Genomic DNA, 19511 nt, shown 5'->3' with positions numbered 1-19511 from the left:
CCACCTTAACACAAGCAGTCTGAGTGTAGTAAAGATTTTTAAGCAATCTAATGTCATACGTGTCCAGACCAACTGAGTCTAAGCATTGAAATAATAATGTATGTGGTACTCTATCAAAGGCTTTTTCGAAATCTATAAAACATACGTAAATATTTTTCCTAAACTCAATGCTCTTTTGTAAGAGTATTCGCATGCAAAAAAAGAGCTTCTCGAGTACCCATACCGTTTCGGAAACCAAATTGCTCATCACCAGTTATCCCCTCACAAAGTTTATATATGCGACAATGCAATATTTTCATAAAAATTTTGAGCGTGTGACTCATTAAACTGATAAGTCGATAGTCGCTACACTGTCTGGCATTCTTTTTCTTGGGAATAGTTATAAATATCGATTCTAACCAGTTGTCTGGTAATTTGCCGCTGCTGTATATCTTATTAAAGAAGGATGTGATAATCGCAACACTCTCATTATCTAATAGTTTTAACAATTCTGCAGGTATTTCGTCAGGACCAGAAACCTTCCTTCGTTTCGCTTGATCGATAGCCTTCTGAACTTCTGAGATTACAATCGGTGGGCCTGTATCTCGGTTAGATGTTATTTCTTGGTAGATTCTTTGGTCATCGTTAAATAATTCTATTATGTAATTTTCCCATTCGGTACAGCTCTCTTTTTTATCACTTAAAATTCTACCACCAGAGTCTTGTAATATATTTTGCCCATAAGTTCTGCTTTTGCCTGTTAATTCTTTTAGTTTTTTTATGCAAATGAAAGCTGTCGTGTTGTTGCTCCGGTTTCTCAATTTCTAAACAGGATTCTTGTAGCCATCGGTCTTTTGCTACTTTAATTCTTTTACGGATTTCTTTATGTATTTCATTGTATTTTTCTCTGTTTATGGATTTATACTGCCTCCGAACGTCCATTAGATCTAAGATGTCTTGTGTCATCCAGTCATTTTTAACTGTTGGTCGTCTTAGAAGATTTTCTCGAGATGCAGTGGTTATTGTCGTTTTTATTTGTTCCCAGCAATCATTTATGTTGTTGGTATCTTCTAGTCTAATTTCGTGGAACTTGTCGTTAATTTCTTGAGAAACCTTATTTAGAGTGCATGCATTAGCTGCTATTTAATTTTATTTTCAACACCTTCAAACTATTGTTTTGTTAAGATTAAAATTTTTTAACGTGTTTCCCATAACCTTTCATATTGTTTTGTTTATTGTTTGTAAGTGATATATATCTTTAGCATTGCTTTTTTTTTGCATCTTTATACATGTTCCCATTAATTTTTTGTTTTTTAGGCTTATTCTTATATTTATTGTATATCAAATTTAAATTATTTCTTATTTGAGTCAGTATATCATGTCTTAGATTACAAAAATTTGTGCCTCTGTTTTTACTAAAATCTTTTTGGTATTCACTAATATTATTAGGATCTGCATAATCTGATCATTACTCTTTCTTTTGGCCAACCAACATTTGTCTTTATCAAAAATAATTTTTAAATCCCTAAAAGTCTGTTTTTCATTGCTTAGTTACTAATATATTGGTTTTAAATTTCTTTTGTTGTTCAACCTATTTTTTGCACTTAATAAAGCAAAACATACATCTTAATCATACGAAATAGTAAAAAAATCTTAGTCTTTTGTTATATAAATATATATGAACTCCTGATAAAATGACATTACCGATGCTCGGAGAATAATAATAACTAAATCAATAGCAAGTTCAACCAACTGTCGCAAATAAAAATGAGAAAGACGTCGGTCGCCCGGACTGTGACTGATATTTTTTAAAATAAAACCAAAAACAAGTTTTTGTTTAATATTTTGCATTTTGTTTGTGTAGTTAAATAAAACTTAATTTTAATATCTAATGTAAATAACCTCAGTTATTAGAGTTTAATGTATACCTTTAAATTGTTATAACTTACCCTCTTTATTAACGAGTAATTATTATATAAATCGTTTTGATATTTAAATGATAAATTTTTAATTCGTATTTAAAATGTCTACGGCATTTTAAAGATTTTACATACATTTTAAAGTAAAAAAACTTTTGCTAGTGTTTAACATTATATCATACACTACTATTTATCCACTAATTTATTTATCATTATCTTTATCATTCAGCCAATCGCACCCACTCCTGGATATAGGTCTCCCTCAATTTCTTTCAAAGTTCTCTACACTGGGCCGCTTTCAGGCAGTTTTCTGCTACTGTTTTCACGTCGGTCCATTTGGTCAGTGGGCGTCTTCGGTATCTGGTCCTTCATTCCATGATTCGTCTTGTCCACCGTCCATCTTGTGTTCTAGCTATGTACCTAGCTGCCCAGTTTCACTTAAGTGTTATAATTCTTTCGATTACATCTTGAACACCTGATCTTTGCCCGGTTTGTTGATTTATAATGTGGTTGCGAAGGTTCACACCCTGCACTGCACGTTCCATGGCCTGTTGTTTAACTCTGAATTTATGCGGAATATTGCATAAGTGTAAAACTTCGCTCCATAAATTTGTACTGGCAATGCACATTCGGTATTAACCTTTTCCTTGAGATACACGAAAATTGATCAGTTTAAAATATAGCTTAGTTTGCTAAATACTGCCCATCTCAGGCCTATTTGTTTTAGTCTCAACATTTATTTTAAATCCTGCTTTCTTAGATAATTTTAAGCGAATGCATCATAGACATTGTGTCCTGTAAGTTGTCTGCGGTTGGTACAACATCATCAGCAAACCTCATATGATTCAATCTTTCTCCATCGATAGAAGTGTCAATTCTTGCCATTCAGTGTTCTTAAATATTAACTCTAGAGCTGACGTGAACAATTTTAGTTAAATATAGTCTCTTTGTCTTACTCCTCGACTTAAGCTGGATTTTTCTGTGTTTTGATGTAGTCGTTTACTTGCTGAAGTGCTTATAAGTTTATTTTGATTCGTGCCGTATACTTGTAATATATGCGTGCTATACTTTGCTTTAAAGCTTCCAGTACTGTATCAAACTAACTAACTAACTAACCTTTTCGTAATCGACAAATGCAAAAATTTTATTGTACAGTCGCCACCAAATTTTGTAGAATTTATTATCTGGATGTTCTTATTTAATGAAATTATTGCATGTGTTTTGTTTGGTCTGTTTGTTTATGGTAGACTCTTCTCGAAACTTAACGATACCACTCAAATATAAATGACTTTGTTATAAGTTTAAGATAAGGTTTTCTGCAATAATTCTTTGGCAACTATATTAGATGCATTTTTCAATTAATCTTTATGGTATGCAAGTGGTCATTTGTGTCATTTCCTGCCTTAAAGCTTGCCTGTTTTTTGGGCAGATAAAAATCAAGTTTAGGCGTTAGTCTCGTTATTGATTTTCGTAAAGATTTTGTACATTATGTGTAAAGATGCTGATTGATCTATATATTTTTTAATTTAGTAATATCACCTTTTTGTATAACAAGACTATCACCTGCATTGTTCCAGTCTTTTTGAATCGTACCATCATGTAAGCATTTATTAAACAGTTCGCTTAGTGATTTTAGTAGGATTTCTCCTCCTGCTTTTGTTGCCTCAATAACGAGTTCATTATCACCAAACGATGGTTCTTTATTTTCTTTAAATCTGCTCTTACTTCTGACACTGTAATGAGTAAATGTACTTCAGATCCCTGATTTTGAGAGTCCTTACTGTAGAAAAATTGTCTTGTGGTCTTTGACTGTTATAGTGATCTTTAACACTTTATAACATTTTCTAGTTATTTTTAGAATATCTTGTTTATTTGTTGTTACCTTTTTTCTGTATCTCTCAGCACGTTTATTTCTGTTGCATTTTGTGTGATTTTTTTATTATCTTTAAACATTTGTTCTCTTTTGCTGTTTAAGTAATTACATTGGTCTATTATATCTTTTGACGTGACAACGTCTTAAATTAGGTTGTGGCTCGGAGTCACTAATGAAAAAGTGTAACGCCCGCTCACGTCTGTTACGATGAGTCACCGAACGAGAGAGAGGCCCGCCGGACCGGCGAATGCCTTGTGTCTCTCTCCCACTCAAACATGATCGGTCCGCTGCGCGCGCAGCACTAGAGAATTAGGCGCGTTGAATCGGTGCGTGCTTGTGTCTCTGTCTTTCTCGAGCGTTCTTGGCGTTGGAAAACCGAGAAAGCGTCATAATACAAGTTCACACGTGTGGTTAAAGTATCGTCAGCTGTGTCTGTAGTGAAAATGTGGAGTGCTTAGATTCGTCATTTACAACAACTACAACAATAAAGGTAAATAATTGTACACTAATATTTCATTATCGTAAACTATGATTGATTGATTAATTATTAGATTGACACAAAAGTTGAGAAACTGAGTTTATAGGTTATGTCATACTATTGACAAATGTTGATAGTGTTAAGTAAATTATTAGTTTAAATCACTCTACAATCAATCGTAATTCAGTCGATTCAGTCATATCAATAAATATTCTACCGAGAAAAAGACGTTGTCACGTAAAATCTTCGCCCGTAAAACCGACTTTACAGGCAACCGATTTTTTTAAATTTATTATATCTCTTTAAATCTATATCTTCTTAGATCTTTCTTAATTTTAACTGAAATTCCTTTATTTAGTATTTTATATTCTTATGTGTGTCTTTCTCGCTTAGGTTTCGTCTTGTTTTCATTAGAGTTTTGTAGCTTTGCTAATATGTTGTCTTTTGGTGTCATTTTTCTCGAAAAATTTGAGTTGTGCATTTTTAACCGACTTTGTTATTAATCTGGTCTGTGATCGCTTCCTACTGATAGTTTATGAAGTATAGTTACATCTTAAACTATTTGTTTTTTGTCTGTTATTATAATAATATTTAGTTTTAGTTCTTCCGTTTGGACTTACCCACGTCCATTTTCTATTATATTTCTTCTTAAAAAAGTGTTCCTTGCATATAGTTTGTGTTGCAACAAAAAGTTAGTCAACATTTCACCTCTTTCGTTTCGATTCCAAATTCTCCGATAACCACTTTTTGTTCATCATCTTTCCAAGTTTACCGTTAAAATCTCCCATTTTCAGATTGTAATGGGCCAGTTCCTGCTTTTTTGCTTTTCGATGTTTCAATTTCCTCATAGAAGGCTTTAACAAGTTTATCTTCGTAATTTCTGGCGGGAGCGTATCGTGGATTATTTTCAGATTATATTTCTTGTTCAGTGTTAGATTTATCTTAGATTCAGTCTTAGTTTTATATTGCGAAAAAAAAAGTCAATACTTTATAGATTTTTCTGTAATTTTTTGTGTATTAATAGACCTATTTCCCCAGTTATCGATTCCGCTTCCCCTTTATACAGGAATATTTTGACTTTAACAAAAAGAGAAATCAAACGATTTCTACCTGGCGAAACCGAATTCAAATTTTTACCACTGTGCCCTCTAAAACTTGCAAAGCAAATATCTTTATAGTTGCAACTTTCAAGTTTTAGAAGGCACAGTGGTAAAAATTTGAATTCGGTTTCGCCTGGTAGAAATCGTTTGATTTTTCTTTTTGTTTTTAGATGGCGTAGTTACGTCCGTATATAGTTATTTTGATAACTATTGTCTAGGACGGGAAAGATTTTTGTTTGAATTCAGAGCAGTGGCTATACCGCGCTGAAGAGACCTAAAGAGGTCGAAATACGTATAAGCGGCTTGTCGCTGCCCTCTATCAAAAAAAATCTAATACCGTCATTATGTTTTATTTTGCCTTTAGTTTGACCTGATCTTCACCTCTTCTATTGACTTCTTTAATTTCTATAATATCCCATTTGGCAAGTTTGAGTTCTTCTTCCAATTCCATTATTTTCTTATCTTTCGATAAGTTTCTTACATTATATGTAATTACGTGCAGCGTTAGTCGTTGCTGGTTGCCTCCTGTAATTCGGGGATTTTTCGCTACCTTTGCCCGCTGCCCTTGAATCCTATCGCTAATTTGGTTAAGATCGAGCGAGTTGCTGGGACTGATTGCTTCGTTTCTTGATTGTCTGTTCATGCAAAGGGCGCTTTGCTTTTTAAATACCACGCTTGTCAGGCGTGCCAGGTATTTCCTAGGTATTCAGTAGAAATCAGGTTAGAAGATAATTTCTTTCTAGTAAGGAGTTAATAGAATATCAAAGATTGCGTATAAATTAACTTCAACTGAAGAGTCTTTATCAGAAAATAGCGTAACTTATTTTTATCAGTGCTACACATTCCATCATATTTAGTTATGAAATTAAAATTGATTAAGAATTTCATTTTAAATAAAGAGGCAAACCAATAAAACATTCATACGATATCACAACCATTGTTTAAATAGTCGTAACATATTAAGTAATACAGTTACAATTAAATATTTACACAAGTTAGGAAGAAATATAGTAAATTACTTGCCTGCGCTATAAGTCGTTGTAAGTCTTCATTTTCACTGAGTAGTTTCTGATATCTCTCCTCTTCTTCTTTGGAAAGACCCGGATCTGGGTTGTATTTACTTTCAGCCTTATCTTTTGGATGTCTTATCACCTCAATTACCTAAAGATACAGATATGAGTGGACATTTAAATATTCCTCATTCAATATTAAAATTTTATTATTTATGATTATATATGAATAACTAAATAGCTTTCTTCTTAAAAGATCTTAAAAATATGAGCCATAAACTGTTCAACGGATTTGTTTTTTGCCCGTTTTCTTTAATACCTGTTTAGATTCAAAACATAAAATGGTGAATACGTTTAATTAAACAGTAAAATAAAAACTCTAACAAATGGCGGCATATTAGTTCATCCACCATCTTTTTTAATGTTGCTTCAACAGTTTGACAATTTTTATTTGATATTTTCTTGGTAAATAAACTATAAAATTAAGAATTTCTGGACTAATGTAGCCGTAAGATTACTTTTTTAAATTGTTTTGAAATCTAAATTTGAATGCTTTCTCATTGCTGTTTTGTTTAATTGTCATGTTTGTTACATTATACAAACCTTAGGCACAAAGATGAGGGCCATGCTGAGAAAACAGCAGAAAACTATGGCTAGGGCAACGAATGCGTAACTGGCATCTTGTTGACTGGCAATTACCATGGTGACAGGAGCAGTTATCAGGCACAGTATCACAACATTGTAAATACTCATTCCCACATATCTCGAATCGTTTATCTGTTTCACTTTCATTGATCTCGTTTCGTAGGCAAGAAACAAACCAAAAATCTGAAACAAAATGTTTTTACTTGATTTTAAACGAGGAAAGATAAATTATATTAAATTTTGCACTAATTTAAATATAATGGTTATATGGGATTATGCTACAATTTATTGGATGTAATTAAAATTACATTAAATCAATTTTAATTAACTAGTGTTTGACGTTTTGACTTTCAGGCTACAAATCGTTCTCGAAAAATTTTTTTAAAAATTCTGGGATAATATATATGTATAACCAAAGTCCGCCCCTCTGCACGTTTTCACATTTGTTATTAAATTGGCGAACTTCTCTTGTATTAATAAAAATAAAAGAGTGTCATAAATGTAATGTTTTGAAAAAATACAATATAGGGTAGTACATTTAAATAATGTGAGAAAATTGTAATTTTTTTTATAGTTTACCCTGTATACAAATATTTGTTAATAATTTCTGTTAAATATAATTTCAAAACAACAATAGATTATTTACGTTATTATGTAAAATGAATACGTATTCATTTATTCCTTATTTATATACAGTGTGTTTATTTTATGAGCGATTTCGGAAAAAATGGTTATAACTGATTAAATACCCTGTATAGTAGGTTCAAACCCCATATTGTAAATAAAGAGATTATAAAACAAATCTAAATATGAGAAAATATACAGAGTGTTCAAATTAAAACAAATTTATGAAATAACTATCTTGTTTGCTTTACCACCCAGTATGAATGTTTAATTTAGAACATTTTAAAGAAAAAAAAAACAATATTGGAACTAGATTTCTAAACAAATTGAAGTGTAATTTTATAACTATAATTATTCCTATATTTTTTCAAATCGCGTTTAGTTTGGGGTTCTGTAAAGAAGTTATCTAAAGAAACTCTTGAAAACTACTGAATTACTAAATATTTCAAACGGTATAGACTACTGAATTTGACGAAATTGCACGTAACATCTGTGTGTAAATATTTGATTTTACTTTACCCACTAAAATGGACGAAGGTGTAAAAGTAGCGTATTAGAAATTTACTGTATTGTTCTTTGTATGAGTGACGGTGCTCCTTTCTAGTTTTATGGCTCGTTGTTTTATGTCTTCGACGACAATAAAGAATTTCACCGTGACTGCCTAAACTTTTTCTATTGATTTATTATTTGATTTATTTTAATTAAAAGTAAAGCAATAATTTCTTTCTAGTTTTTGTTAATCGCATTTGAATATTAATACTATGTGTGAAAAATTATAGATTGTGATTCTTGATGTTTTTTGTCTAAAGTCTAAAGCTGTATGTTAAGATAGGTCTTATATATCTTTTGGATTCTAAACTTGAATTTGTTCATCAAAGATTCGTATAGTCGTCGTCAACGTTCATAATATTTGTTCTTCCTTATATTTTAGTTCTGTTTGAGATTTCGCCTTGTCGATGATTCTTACTATTTTGATACTGTTCTGAAACTATTTTCTTGTTGCATCTTAATGAAATTACTATTTTTGTAGTAATAAGTAACAATATAAGTTTAAAATAAGTTTATTTTTGACATTTCGATTTCCACTTCGGAAACATGTTCTTAAAATACAAACATTAGTAAATTAAACAAATTTTGTTACTTGGTCAATAATTCATTCTTGTAATAATTTAATATTTTATTCGACTCATACATATTGGCAATTCAAACATATATTATGCGTTTTACATAATATATTTAGACATTGACTTTATGTCTAAATGTCTACTTTAAAATAATATTGCCAATATGGTCGAGTTGCGTTCCGGGAACGACTTTATTTCATTCGGTTCGAGTTTATTCGATTACATGAAATTAACTTTTGAAAATACCCGTCAGAAAAAAATCATAGCATGTGATCCATCTTTAAAAAGAAAACCACATACAATGATGACAGTAAAATTCTCCTGGTAGGTATTTATACCAAACTCTGATTTTATATGATTATTATTTAAAAAACAAAAATTATGTATCCTGGATATGTTATTCACTTACTAATAGTGGTAGTTTCCTTTATTGATTTCCTTTTTTAATATGGGTAACCAGATCCTACTGCACTTTGCAGAGGAATTTGCGGCGCAATTGGTCTCATTTAGCAGAATTAGAGCCGTTTCTTTGATTTTTCTCTTTTTACCATCTGTTTCTGTTAGGATTATATTTGAATCTTACCATTTTGTTTATCCCATGCATGTTTACATATTTGAGATCTATCAAATTCTCTATTTTTAATATAACATTGATGCTCACTTCATTATCATACAATCATTTTTCTCTCTTGTTTATTGTAAGGTTTAGTTTGAGATAAAATAGATCCAATTGTGTTGGTTTTTTTGAACGTTGTTGAAATGTTGAATTTATTTCTTCGTTTAAAGTTTTTTCGATATTCCTTTTATGCATGGTATTGATATTTTCCTCGTATTATTATTTGTGAATGTTGTAGGATCCCGTTCTTAGTTGTTCTGTTTCATTCAACCTACTCATAATTATCCTATATTATATAAACGACAGGGGATAATTATTTTTTAACTAAACAGATGTAACAAATGTTTCTCCCCTAAGAACACGCAATTTTGGCTCTATCGTATAAGGATTTAATGTTTCCCTTTTTAATATTGATGTTGTGGTTTGATCTGTAATTTATATATCTGTTGGTGTACGTTGGTTTCCTATACACCTTAGTCTCATATCCAGTATCCTTCTTTGTCTTCTTTGTCGTTTTTGTCTTCTTTGTGTCTTCTTTATCGTTTATATTATTCAGGAATGTGTCCAACAAATTTAATTCATAAGGCCATAATAAAAATACATTATCTACATATCTCCACCATAATGTGGGTTTTAAATTTGGTTTAGTAATAATATTTGTTTCAAAATATTCCATAAATATATTAGCCAATAATGGAGATAAGATCCCATCGCTAGACCAAAACTTTGTTTATAGAATTTATTATGTAGTTAAACATAGGCATTATTAGTACATCACATCATCATTTTGGCTTTACAACCCTGTGTGGGTCCTAGCCTCCCCAAGAATTTTTCTCCAGTCGTCCCTATCCATCGCCTACCTCCGCCAAGCACGTATTTCCATATTTCTCATATCTTGGTCTATGTTATCTAGGAATCTTGTTCTGGGTCTTCCTCTTCTTCTTTGACCAATAGGTCTATCAAGGAGCGTTTTTCTAGCTGGGTCGGTTTGCTCCATCCGCATTACATGGCCTACCCACCTCAGACGTCATATCTTTATGTGTTTTACGATATCTGGTTCCTGGTATATCCTATAGAGTTCGAAGTTGTATCGTCTTCTCCAGACACCATTTTCATTTACCGCTCCATAGATGCGCCTTAGTATTTTTCTTTCGAAACATCCTAACATGTTTTCATTGCTTTTTGTTAAAGTCCAGGTTTCTGAACCATATATTAGGACTGGGCGTATTATTGTTTTGTAGAGTTTTACTTTTGTATTTCTTGATATAACTGTAGATTAAAAAAGGAGATTAACCCCAAAATAGCATCTATTAGCCGTGCAAATTCTGCGGTTTACCTCTGCGGTAGTGTCATTTTCAGTATTGACGAGCGTACGCCTCTCGTGCTGCTTTTTCCGTTCTCCCAACAATATTGATATCATCAGCATAATATGCTAAGATTTGCACAGATTTGTTATATATTGAACCGGTAGTTGTGATTTGTGACGTACGTATTACTTTTTACATAATGTATATTATTCCATATGTTTATTCCGTATACAGTCTGTCCCAAACCCTTCTTTCAGTACGTCACTAATTTTGACGTCATATAGGATTTTAAATCTGGTTGAAATCTACATTTGTGCCCCTTCCCAAGAAATCGAATTCTAAGACGTGTAGTGAATATCGCCTTATAAGTTTAATGAGTCACACCCTTAAAGTATTCTTGCGTATTATCCATTCCAGATACGAGCAAAATTAGAACACAGCATAAGTAAAACACAATTCGGTTTTAGATGCGGTTTTGGAACTCGAGAGCCGCTCTTTGTAATACAAGTCTTGATTCAAAAATGTCTGGATTAACAGAAAGATGTTTACGCCTGTTTTATCGACTATGAGAAAGCATTCGATACTATCAAACATGACAAACTCATAGAACTATTACATCTTACAGGACTTGACACTAAAGACATCCAGATTTAAAAAAATCTATATTGGAATCAAACAGCCCACATGAAGAATGGACATATGGTGAGTGAAAACGTAACCATTTCTAGAGGGGTTAGACAGGGCTGTATTCTTACGCCACTGCTTTTTAACCTGTACACGGAACAAATATTTCTAGATGCACTGGAAGAGTACAACGAGGGCATCAAGATTAATGGCGTACCAATAAGTAATTTTCGATATGCAGATGATACTGTTATACTGGCCGATAATATCCAAGATTTACAGATGATGCTAAATAGAGTTAATACAATTGGCAACCAATTTGGACTGAAGATCAATAGAAAGAAAACTAAATTTGTGGTGATCAGTAAAAAGAACATTCAACATATCGACCTGAATATTGAAGCCGAACGTATTGAAAGAGTACACCGATTTAAATATCTGGGATATACAGTAAATGATAAGTGGGACCCAGATGTAGAGATTAAGATCCGAATTGAAATAGCAAGATCCAAATTCATCAAAATGAGAAAGCTCTTAATAAGATAAAGAGATGGAATTGTTAACAACTGTTAAAAGGAGGAAAGCGTCATACCTGGGCCATGTGTTCCGTAATGATAAGTACAGTCTGCTACAGCTTATCGTGGAAGGCAAGATTGAAGGTAGAAGAGGTTTGGGCAGAAAGAAGAAATCCTGGCTGAGAAATTTGAGAGAATGGTTTCAAATACCAGAAGCCGCGAACATAATACATGCGGCACAAAACAGAGAAACCTATCGTTTGATGGTCGCCAACCTTCGGTAGAAGACGGCACATAAAGAAGATAGGATTTTAAGAATGTCGAGAATTATTACATGACATTTTAGTTAAATATGACAGTTGCAGGATCGTAATCCCTCTTTTTCTAATTAAAAATAATTTAATAATTTTAATATTAGTCTTTGTTCTTTCTCAATATATCTCGGCATATTTAAAATATGTTTATGACAATAAATAAAAATTAAATTTTCGCTGTAAAATGTCTGATAATACTAACCTGGAATGACAATTATCATTTTATCAGTTGACATTGTGAAAGTACTGTCACGATCGAGACAATCTGCGTCAAATTATATTTATGCGCATCATTGATTGGATATCTATTTAGCGTATTCTAAACTTCAACCAATTATACATCCGTAAGTAGAATTAGCTTTACGATAAATAATTTTCTAAGTTCTATGTATCATAATTACAGACTCACGTTTTTTTCTGTCACTTCTAGCTTAATGTGTTAGAGAGAATTCGATCAACTATGACGCACTGAAAGAAGGGTTTGAGATGAACTGTAACTCCATTATACATGATACATTTAGTTTTGTTCTAGTTGCTAATTCTCTAATTTTGTTTTAATTATTTTAATTAAAATAGAAAAAGAATAAGTCTTTTCTAATGGCACATTTATATAAATATACGTATATATATATATATATATATATATATATATATATATATATATATATATATATATATATATATATATATAGTATATGTTGTACTCAAAAGAAAAAATATTTTCAGAAAAATTTTTAGTCTAGAGAAAAATAACAGTTTTTGGTTTTTTTGCAAGCTCATTTGTGTTCCAAACTTTCCACGTGTTCATGTTCTGCATTAAAATAATTTGTTAGCAAATAGATTTCGCCTTATAAAAATAAAGTTAAGTTGTGATAGATATTTGTAGAAATAACCAGCTAGTAAAGATAAACAATTTATAAGAATATTTAAGAAATATAGTATGTAAAAGAACACAAGGTAAAATCTTCCTTGCTTTCTCCTTGAAAGCACACCGTAAAATCTGTATAATATCTGGATTTTTATGCTGATATCAAATGCTAAACTACCTACCTACCTAGAGTATATATTCTGGAGTCGAAATATTGTTTACCGTCTTGATATTTATCTTTTTCCTTTTTCTCTTTACTCAATACCCTACTTATTTGATCTCGGACAAAAAAAATAAAATAAAAAAATTTGCCTGTATTTTAAATCATTTTTTCTAAAAGATCTTGGAATTTATGTATCAATATTTATTTACAGATCGTGATCGTTTTGGCAATGAAATTTTTTTTTTATTTTAGTGTTATTCATTCATTTTATAAGGATATTTTAGTGGTTTTTGATTTAGGAAATTGTAAGTGTGAAAATTTCAGCAGATTGCATTATTAGAAATTTTACCATGCAATGTTGATTGTCTCTTTATTTAAACAATATGTTTTGCCTGTTTATTTCTGCTACTTTCAATTTAATTATAAATAGTCCCCACAAGTACGCCGAGCATAATTTTTCGTAGGAGACAAAAAACTTATTTGCAATCAACTTTTGATATTTATTTTCTTTAATTTATTAAATATTAACTCATTTAAAATTTACTTTAAATAATTTTTAATTTTATCATTTTTGCCAATTTTATAAACAGATTTGTTGCCGTATTTACGGGGTTTCTGAATTGCAGGCTAAAATAAACAGTATTACTTGCAAAAAAGTACGATCTTTATTTAGTTAGATACATTAAATATGTCGTGAATACAAAGTTAGTCAAGAACAACCTGTAGGTCATTTTTGTCTTTTATTGGCTATCCAAAAATCTCTTAGAAGCTCTGAACATTAATGTCACATGGTAAGTAGGATTTTAACTTATGTGAATATGCTGCTGTCTTTAAAAGAATAGGTTTTGAATTGGTCTTACTTAACTGATATTTATACTGTTCAGGGTCAATAAAATCACGTGCTACACCATAATTAGATTTTATTAAATCATGTGTAAAGTGCATAAAGAATGCAATAAAAAAAATTTGTTTCATTTCTCTAGTAACTTCACGACCGTACGAGTCAACTGACAGATAATAGTACTTAAGACAAATTTGTGAATTTGACTGGCATTCGCCATTAGCTACACGTAGGGCCAATAGACCAATGATTGAACAACATCTAATACATGAACAGCCTGTTAAATTTCTATAAAAATAAGAATACGCGAAGTAGAAGCTCTTTCGTCTCTTTTTAACATGTAGCGTACGTATCTTCTTAATACGTTTAATAAAAAGAAGAGAATTCCTAAAGAACTAGCTCTTTCGGTGCTAAAAGGAAGGCAGTACATATCAAATAAATTTACTTAAGTAATCATAAACAATTATATTATTAAAACTTTAAGAAATAAACCTATGTTCATTTACTGGTATTGCAGTTTTCATTAATTGGATGAGTCCGTTCATTTACTGGAATTATTGACACTTTTATATAAAATCGGCAAACTCGTTAAAAGCAGTAAGTCTATCATAATTTTTAATGTTCCTACTAACAGAGAAATGTTAATACTTTATCTTTACACAATTATTGGCTACTGCAACAAATGTAAAACCGATTTGCAGGTCCTCTAACTGAAAACTAATCTTATTTGGTCATTCACTGGTCGAGCGACCCTAGTCCATTACAGTGTAAATCCAATCTGTTTTTGTTATTTTTCATTTGACTACAGCAAAATCCCTATTACATAGAAAAAAACTGTTACCTTTAATGGAAAAATATTGGCTTATTGTCTCAAAACGTCCTTTAGTCGAACCATTGTATGGTTTTTATTCTTTCCTGCACATCCAACCGCAAATATGTGCAGGTATGGTGTAGTTTTAGGTAAAGAGTCTGTATAGTGCATTATAAATGAACATACAGAGAAAATATACCGGAAGAGTATACAACTTATATCAACTATACATAAAAAGGGAGCTAACTACATATGTAACAGCTACCGAGGAATAGTAGTGCTAGACACTATCTCGAGAGTTTACGGAAAACTAATAAAAAAGAGACTCCGTGTTGAATTATTTTGGATTTGACCATTATTTTGACGGCGTTTCGGTAAGGTCGCACTTGCCATTGTCAAGTCAGGTAGGGATGCTTTTTGCTGATGCTTGAAGTAGACTGACTAATTATATAGCTGATCGAGGCGCACTTCCCTCGAACGGTCCTTGGTAAGGATTCTTGTGATTGGTCCTGTCCGTGTGTTATATATATATAATCAATCTTTGATTTAATGCTGTTTCTTGTATCTTTTTGTAGTTAAATATTGAGTATATAATGCAACTTAAAAAAAAACAACTTTTGCTTGTATTTTAAATTTTATAATGCTGCTTTCTACTGCTGCGCTTAAGTTTTTGCTCAAAATTTGCGATTCTATGCCATACTCAGCTCTTAATCTATCTTTGTCCTATTCTGCTAGATCTTATAATTTTAAGACAAGTGTTTTCTTGTAATAAAGGTGATTTGTTGTTAGAATGAAAAACTTTTTACGGTTTTAATTAAATGCGTTATAATTAAAAATCAATGTTTTAAAGTTACGATACTGAAATTTAAATCAAACTTCTAATTCTGTGGATATTTTGGTCCATTATAGCCATTATAGAGAAATAATTACCCCTAACGACGCTTGGAAAACGTTCTCGTTGATTTATGAGAACATATTCAAATAATTTTGAAGAGGGAACTGAAATTTTCATAAGTGAAAGCTTAAGGTTCTTTCATAAAATCTATTAAAATATGGGAAGTACTCCCTTAAGTATTCACAGAGGGTAATTAATGCGCTATGAATTTGCTTCTTATACGAACTACGTTTTATCAACTAAATGTGGCATATTGTTCCTTTGTAGTATCTCGACTTTTATCAAATATCTTGTTGAGAATAAACCGCAAGTTGTAAAGTAAATTTTTAATTTTATCTCTCGGTATCCAGATCTGAAGCTTTTTATAACATTCAGATTTTATTTAAATTAAATATATTCTTTTGTTGCGTTAAAACCGCTAATGTAAAATAAAGATGATATTAAAAATGAACTACAGATCTGTGAGTAAATATCTGTAAGTGATATTTGTTTATATTTGCAGGCACAAATGTTGCTTTCTTTCTGGGTCACTTGTTCCTTTATCCTGCCCCGTAAAATCAATCTTGATATCCTATTTATATCATAATTTAATGGGTCCCAAAAAGGAAACTTTTGTTGTTTTATGGTTTATAATAGTTCTCGTTCGGTTACAGCTCTTTGTTACACTCCATTCTTCTCCATTGTTTTGACGACGTTTTGACAAGGCCACACTTGTCATTGTCATGTCAGATTAGTTACGCTTTTTGTAGATATATATTTATATATATATATATATATATATATATATATATATATAAAGTAGTTAGGTATTATTGACTGACACGTTATGTAAAATAAAGTTTTATTTTGGGGTTGCAGTCATTAATAGGGCAGAAAAGTGAAACTCTTTATTCTTTATCAAGCTTTCGCAAAATTTATTTGCTTTGTATAATACATTCTGTTTAATATATTCTGTTTTTTAAAGCCAATATATTAATACAGAAAACCTATATTTAGTAACAGATTTATTAATTATCATTCACAACATACACCTCATATGAAAATAAATTTGATATTGGCTTTAAAAAACATAATAGTCAAATTATCACACATCAATAACATCAACAAAGGGTTATTAGAACTTAAAGACATTTTACTAGAGAATTCATACCCAATTAAAATAATTAACAAATTTTTATTTAACAATCTTAATAATAGAATGATTGACATGAATCAAACAAGAGAACCAAATCAACAAATCGTGCAATCTCAATTTACTTTCACATTACTACCTTACATACCAACATTAACCCCCAAACTAACTAAAGTCTTTGCTAACTATTCTGATAATAAAATTGCAACTAAAAATGTTAAAACATTAGCATCATTGTATACAAAAACTAAATCACCTATTAGCATTATGGAAAGCTCAAATGTAGTTTATATATTACCCTGCAAAAATTGTGATAAGTCATACATCGGACACACATCTAGAAATCTAATCGGCAGACTAACATCACATAAAAGTGACCTTAGAAATAATAAAAATACGTATGCATTAATAGATCATGCAATTAACAAAAATCATTCATTTAATTTCAATGAAACTAATATATTAAGACGTGAAAACCAATTAAATAAAAGAGAATTCTTAGAAATGGTATGCATAAATAAATATCAATGCGTTAATAAAAAAACTGATATTGATAAACTAAGCAATATCTATAATTACATTCTGTCTTACGAAAATTAATACTATAATTTTCAAATATTAGATTTTCTGACTATAAATACTATAATTTCAAAAAATTTAAATATTCATATTTGGCGCCACTTTGTACGTAACCATAATAACAATCAAGAGCTAGTTATCAACAACAAAAAATATAAAAAACAGAAACGAGTGTCTTTCTGGCATAAATCAAACATCAACATAATCAATGTCATAATGAATTTGTACAAAATTAAATAAAATTAAAATATTGTACTTAGATAACTATATAATTTTAATAAGTTAAGTTTTAATGTTTTGTAAATTTGAAAATTTAATGGATTAACCTCACGTTGTAAGTTTTTATACTAGTTTTATACAATACTATTTAATTCTAATTTCATTGTATTTACTGATAGCATATTTTAGCATATCCTGAAGAAGCAAATAAATTTTGCGAAAGCTTGATAAAGAACAAAGAGTTTCACTTTCCTGCCATATTAATGACTGCAACCCCAAAATAAAACTTTATTTTATATATATTGAGATGATTGGTGTTTAAAGAAAATAATTTATAAGTTATATACTAGATAATATTAGATATAAAAAGTATTTGGTTATTTTAATAAGTTATATACTAGAGAATTTTATAAAAATTATTTATGTGAGGGCATTTTTAAGAAATTAGCATAGAATAAGTGTAAAAAGTATTTTTTTTATAATTAGAATATTGTAAATATATTTAAGTGAGCCATGTGCATAGACAACCAACTATACATTTAAATGACATTTGAATAAGAATTTAGGAATGTAAAGTGGGGTTATAATAATATGTTAGTTTAAAATGTGTAGTTTATTAAATTGGAGTGTTATATAAATACAATACATATAAAATTATATAAATACCCGGTGATTTAGATTCAGATTCAGTTACAGTTACTATAAGGACAGTTACAGTTACTATGAGGCCAGTCAGTTAGTGAGAAAATTAGTTAGAAGACAGACACATTTAGTTAGTGAAGTCAGTTGTTCAATATAATGGTTCAATGAAGATTAAGAAACAGTATAAAGATAATATTATTGAAGATTAAAAATTATGTTATGTAAAAATGGTAATTGGATAATGGAAGGAAGTATTAATTGAAAATTAAAATTATATAACATATTTGGTGATTGGATATTGGTATATTGAAAAGAAGAATAAATATAAGTGAAGAAAAATATTTTAAATTGGTGGAAGCTGATAATTGGAAAGAGTAAGTTCACAAAAACAAGAATAACCGAGGCTGAGAACGAAGACATTGAGTGGTGATTAGAATCTTTATTTTGAAGAACATTTTCATTTAGGCATTCAGTGAAAGAAAGGTACAAAATTTTGTTAATATAATTAAGTTAGTGTCATAATTATTTCAATTTTAAAGATAATTTGTTTAAATTTTACATTGTCTATATAATTTAATTAGTTTCATAAGAATTTCAATTTAAAGATAGTTTATTTTGAATTTTGCATTGGTTATGTTAGATATATATGTGTGTTTCATAATAGATATAATAAAGATAATTTTAAAAAAGTGATTAGATTACCTAAGTCCTACAGAAAGCCATTAAATAGTAAGCGACTTATGCGTAACACAAGGGAATATTTTTTCCGTTTCACAAATAACAATTTTACTACTTATTTGTTCTCATATTTTTTGCTGTTCTTATCATTTCGGAAAGAAAAATTTCCTTTTGACAGGCTAAGTCATTTAACAAAAGATTCAGAGACAAAATTCGTTATAGAACCTGTATCAAGCAGAAAGCGTATTGTGGTAAAGTTACTTCGAATATCCTTTATTTTAGCTTCACAGATTGACAATAAAATAGTTGATTGAGGAAGTGATAACATGTTGTAGTACAGTCAGAACTGATGCAAGTATTTGCAAGGGTATTGGTAATAGAAGAATTACTATTCAGATTGCAGTTGATCAACCACAAATCTTTTCAAAGCCGCAGTTTCCAAAATACTGATTGCCGTGATGGTCGCCAATATCCGACACTTATAGACACTACAAGAAATAACTTCTTTCTACACTAATCGTATCTCAAAAAGAAGCTAATTCTCAAAGACCAAGT

The 19511-nt window shown here is 30.4% G+C and overlaps 1 protein-coding gene across 1 annotated transcript in view; it reads right to left on the bottom strand.

The window, feature by feature from the left end:
• The window catches only part of GABA-B-R1 (gamma-aminobutyric acid type B receptor subunit 1), an 881512-nt gene that overhangs the window by 8000 nt on the left and 854001 nt on the right, over positions 1 to 19511 (bottom strand). The window contains exons 12-13 of the mRNA XM_072537020.1: positions 6963 to 7187; positions 6373 to 6510 (exon numbers count right to left, since the gene is read on the bottom strand). Coding sequence (XP_072393121.1) covers positions 6373 to 6510; positions 6963 to 7187 — 363 coding nt within the window. The remainder of the gene's footprint in view (positions 1 to 6372; positions 6511 to 6962; positions 7188 to 19511) is intronic.

Source organism: Diabrotica undecimpunctata, chromosome 7 (assembly GCF_040954645.1).
Source record: "Diabrotica undecimpunctata isolate CICGRU chromosome 7, icDiaUnde3, whole genome shotgun sequence".
Lineage (NCBI taxonomy): Eukaryota > Metazoa > Arthropoda > Insecta > Coleoptera > Chrysomelidae > Diabrotica > Diabrotica undecimpunctata.
The sequence above is the reverse complement of the archived record's forward strand: the minus strand, read 5'-3'. Positions and strand labels throughout refer to the sequence as shown.